The 2,500-nt window shown below is 49.1% G+C and overlaps 1 protein-coding gene across 3 annotated transcripts in view; it reads left to right on the forward strand.

Annotated features, from left to right (window-relative positions):
* LOC308371590 (guanine nucleotide exchange factor MSS4-like) overlaps positions 1–2,500 on the forward strand; it is a 34,695-nt gene that overhangs the window by 27,186 nt on the left and 5,009 nt on the right. For all 3 annotated transcript variants that reach the window (XM_080846550.1, XM_080846552.1, XM_080846551.1), the window contains 2 exons: positions 865–1,020; positions 1,611–2,093. In XM_080846550.1, coding sequence (XP_080702676.1) covers positions 865–1,020; positions 1,611–2,093 — 639 coding nt within the window. The remainder of the gene's footprint in view (positions 1–864; positions 1,021–1,610; positions 2,094–2,500) is intronic.

The following is a 2,500-nucleotide window of genomic DNA, read 5'->3' on the forward strand; positions in this document are numbered from 1 at the left end:
TAATTCATTGCATATGCGTTCAACACTTCCTGCACATCGCGTAGCGCTTTAGGTGCGGTGTGTCAACGTAAAAAATAAACATCGGAGTTATGGTCTCCACTGTCAGTCACGGAGGAAAAGATTCCCAAAGCCTTGATTTTAATCATTTTTCTAGACACTCTATTATGCTTATCGCGGACTGAAAAAATGTATTCAACGAGCTGGTTTGATATCCAGCCTAACTTTCTTTCTACCTCCACCTGCTAGTCGTAGCCTATCGCATTCGTCTCGGGTCAATGTCAAACTTCTTTGCTGCTTTTTCTCCCGAATGTTCTTCAGCAATCAATCAGCATACACCATCTCTTTGAATTTAATATCAAAGTTACGTAAGTCTACAACTGTTTTATGATCCCCTCTGGAAAAAGTAACCTAGCCAACTAAAACGTTACAGATAAACAACAGTAGGCTATACGATACGTGCATTTAGGCTAAACATTCGCCTAGTAGTCTTACGTGGGGAAATTTCTTTTTTTATTGCAAACAGACCATGAAATTAGCCAACAATATTACATATTATAATATTAAACATGAGGAGAACATCTTTTTGTGAAATGCATTCAATTAAATTGTGATGCCTACTTTAAGCCGAAGGACTGATGCTGGTAGGCTACAGTAATAGGCTACTTTATTTTACCCCCGGCTTGTATTCGGGGCCCCGGCCTTTATTTGTTCGTATGGACCACGACCCCGGCTACTATCTGAAGCCCGGCTTCTAATTGAATCCCGGCCACAATTGGAGGATTTACGGTACGTGGAAACAGACTTTGCTAATTCAGTTGTTCTGTGTGTGTGTGTGTGTGTGTGTGTGTGTGTGTGTGCCTGTAGGTGTTGTGCCCTCTGTGTGAGTGTGGTGGGGTCTCCCCGAGGTCAAAGGTGAAGAGGGTGAAGGAGACGTCGCCGCCTCTCAGACGGAACTCCAGACCAGACGCCCTCAGTGACGTGGAGAGATCACTGTCAGAGAGTAGAGACACTGCCTCAGCTGTAAGACTCACACACACACACACACACACACACACACACACACACACACACACACACACACACACACACACTCCCTCAGTGACGTGGAGAGATCACTGTCAGAGAGTAGAGACACTGCCTCAGCTGTAAGACACACACACACACACACACACACACACACACACACACTCCCTCAGTGACGTGGAGAGATCACTATCAGAGAGTAGAGACACTGCATCAGCTGTAAGACACACACACACACACACACTCCCTCAGTGACGTGGAGAGATCACTGTCAGAGAGCAGAGACACTGCCTCAGCTGTAAGATACACACTCACCCTCACACACACTTACACACACACACTCACACTCACACTCACACACACACTCTCACACACACACACTGCTGTTACTACCTCAGCCTCACACCCCCCCATAGCGTGTCTGTGGTAGAGAATAAGAAATTAAGCTCAGCACAGTGTTTCATGACTGAGTGTCACAACCCTGCCATGGCTAACCTCTCTCCCTGCTGTGTGTGTGTGTGTCTGTGTCTGTGTCTGTGTCTGTGTCTGTGTCTCTGTGTGTGTGTGTGTGTGTGTGTGTGTGATAGATGGCGACGCTGGGTGAGGTGCGTGTGAAGGAGCTGGAGATGGTGTTAGCCCAGCGCGGCGCTAACGACGCTAAGCTTCTGCCCGGCGTGGACCCCGTGTCTCTGCGTGTGTGTGTGTGCCAGAGCGCCCCCTCTGGTGGCATGCTGCAGTGCGAGCTGTGCCACGACCTCTACCACCCCGGCTGCGTGCCCGCGCCTCAGGACCCCGCGGGCGCCGTGGGCGGGCTGCCCTGGCTGTGCCCGCTGTGCTGCCGCTCGGAGAAGCCCCCCCTGGAGCGGGTGCTCCCCCTGCTGGCCGCGCTGCAGCGCATACGCGTGCGCCTCCCCGAGGGCGACGCCCTGCGCTACCTCATCGAGCGCACGGTCCAATGGCAGCACCGCGTGCAGCAGCTCCCCTCCCCCGCCCCACAGCGCACGCCCCTCAAGAAACACGCACACACACACACCTCCGCCAACACGCCCAGCAGCGACGCCTCCACACACGTAAGACAAGCACACACTCGGCCTTCGATACTCGGAACTGTGTTACATTCTAGAACTCTAGAAGAACTCTGTTACGTTCTAGAACTCCAGAAGAACTCTGTTACATTCTAGAACTTTAGAAAAACTCTGTTACATTCTAGAACTTTAGAAGAACTCTGTTACATTCTAGAACTTTAGAAGAACTCTGTTACATTCTAGAACTTTAGAAGAACTCTGTTGCATTCTAGAACTCTATAAGAACTCTGTTACATTCTAGAACTTTAGAAGAACTCTGTTACATTCTAGAACTTTAGAAGAACTCTGTTACATTCTAGAACTTTAGAAGAACTCTGTTACATTCTAGAACTTTAGAAGAACTCTGTTGCATTCTAGAACTCTAGAAGAACTCTTTTGCATTCTAGAACTCT

Source organism: Sprattus sprattus (genome assembly GCF_963457725.1).
Source record: "Sprattus sprattus genome assembly, chromosome: 10".
Taxonomy (NCBI): domain Eukaryota; kingdom Metazoa; phylum Chordata; class Actinopteri; order Clupeiformes; family Clupeidae; genus Sprattus; species Sprattus sprattus.